Source organism: Drosophila subobscura, chromosome E (genome assembly GCF_008121235.1).
Source record: "Drosophila subobscura isolate 14011-0131.10 chromosome E, UCBerk_Dsub_1.0, whole genome shotgun sequence".
In the NCBI taxonomy this organism is placed as follows: domain Eukaryota; kingdom Metazoa; phylum Arthropoda; class Insecta; order Diptera; family Drosophilidae; genus Drosophila; species Drosophila subobscura.
This window is the reverse complement of record NC_048531.1, coordinates 8,908,520-8,910,170: the sequence shown is the minus strand read 5'-3', so window position 1 is coordinate 8,910,170 and position 1,651 is coordinate 8,908,520. Positions and strand designations below refer to the sequence as shown.

At 43.1% G+C, this 1,651-nt stretch overlaps 1 protein-coding gene across 1 annotated transcript; it reads right to left on the bottom strand.

Annotated features, from left to right (window-relative positions):
* Window positions 1-708: 708 nt before the first annotated feature.
* Window positions 709-1,267, bottom strand: LOC117890796. Its single transcript, XM_034795872.1, has 3 exons — window positions 1,138-1,267; window positions 961-1,075; window positions 709-893 (listed from the first exon to the last, which is right to left on the bottom strand). Exons 1-3 carry the CDS (start codon window positions 1,223-1,225, stop codon window positions 788-790), a joined length of 309 nt encoding a protein of 102 aa, XP_034651763.1. The 5' UTR covers window positions 1,226-1,267; the 3' UTR covers window positions 709-787.
* Window positions 1,268-1,651: the final 384 nt, after the last annotated feature.

Genomic DNA, 1,651 nt, shown 5'->3' with positions numbered 1-1,651 from the left:
AAGTGAATCTCTGTCATATCTGGTTATTCTTTGTTGTTTTCATGGCACTGCACTGCAATCATTTCTAACGACTGTAACGAAAATGAAAACTTACATACATACATACATACATATGTATGTACACATTAATAAATACTGTGGCGAGGTCTTCTTAGAGAGGTTGATATTGTTGTGTAAAAACATTTTCTGCTTCTTGAGTGCTCTCAAATACCTCATTAACAAATAAAGAGCAAGAGAGAGGGAACTGCTTTACCTTCCACAGATACGTGATTGATTCTGAACCCCTTGAAACCCTACCCACAGTTGTGTTGCTTTGCTACTCTGCGCGTGCCTGGAATGTCCAGTTTCTCCTGGAAGTCTGTGCTTCCAATTGAAACCCATTCGCTCATTAGCAGGATCATATGAGAGTGCAAAACAGACATATGCATTCTTATGTGCATCTGCTTTAAATGTACGTACATACATATGTACATATGGGCTCGCATTCCAGGTAGCGTATAATTGTCAGCAGCAGCAACTTACAAATTGTGTACCCAAACAGCTTTCTGGATTTCGTTGTTGCTTTTTGTTGTCATGCTTGTCTTTCCTTTCCCGTTCAATGTGCATACGTCATCCGAAATCTCTTTTGCGCGAACTCAAGCTGAGTCCTCCTTGCCCCCAACCCCGACACCCAGATCTGGTTTATAACTGTTCTTTTATTGTGTGTGTACATATATTTCCCTCCCAATAGGCACATTTTTGGGTCAGGGAATACTTTGGGAGTTCATGTGATCCTTCCATCCGTCCATCAGCAGTTCTTAAAGGTAGTGCATATCCAACAGCAGTCGGGAAACATGATTTCTGTGGTCACGCCTTTGCCAGGGCACAGGGCGACCGTAATAGGTATTTGACAACTAATTTACATACATGCGAAATTAGTCACTAAAATGCATAAATAAATACACTTTGGTTGATACTTGCTAGTGGATGAATGCATTGCCGGCATTGTCCGAACAGTGAAGGACCCCGCAAACCAGAGGATCTTCCTCTGTTTGGCCCACTTTCAAGTCGCCCTTTGTGCCCTTGCAGCCACCGTCTGCAATGGTTCAACGATGAGCCCTTGAATAAAGAGTATAGGGCAGCAGAGGAGTTAGTTACTTGCGCCTGGTTCCAGTTTCTTCCAGTGCACCAGAGAATTTCCCCATGGGATGAGCATCAGTCCCATTAAAATTAGGCTCAACTTCATTTTCGTACTGAAACTTTCGAAGCCACAAGTGGAAAGCTATTGAAGGTTCTACGCCTGGCTGCCAGTGCCCTTTATAGTAGCCAAGTCGATGTGATTGTCCCCACGCGATGGCCATCACAATTCGCAGAAATATTCAATACGATCCGCTGAGCAATTCGACTCCCGTTGCAAGCCAACTGCTCCTAAAGTTTCCTATGATTATGGTGTTTACTTTGTAAAAGTATCACAGAAATGCGATAAGGAAAAGTATTAAGAGTGTTTGAAGGTTTTCTTTGGAGTCCCACAACTAAATATTGGCTATAAAAGTAAGTCCCTGCCACAGTTCCTTTCATTTGGTCACAGACTCGTCTTTAATCATGGCTCTGCTGAAGTGCATTATCATTTTGATGCTGGCCGTGTCCGGCACATTGCCGTTGTTGGTCTGGC

What these genes read in the sequence shown, in the direction of transcription:
- LOC117890796 (XM_034795872.1), bottom strand. Translation starts at nt 1,225, where the DNA reads ATGAAGTTGAGCCTAATTTTAATGGGACTGATGCTCATCCCATGGGGA. An exon ending in GAAACTGGAACCAGGCGCAA is followed by an intron (nt 1,076 to 1,137) that starts GTAACTAACTCC and finishes GAACCATTGCAG; the next exon opens with ACGGTGGCTGCAAGGGCACA. An exon ending in GGCAATGCATTCATCCACTA is followed by an intron (nt 894 to 960) that starts GCAAGTATCAAC and finishes TATGTAAATTAG; the next exon opens with TTGTCAAATACCTATTACGG.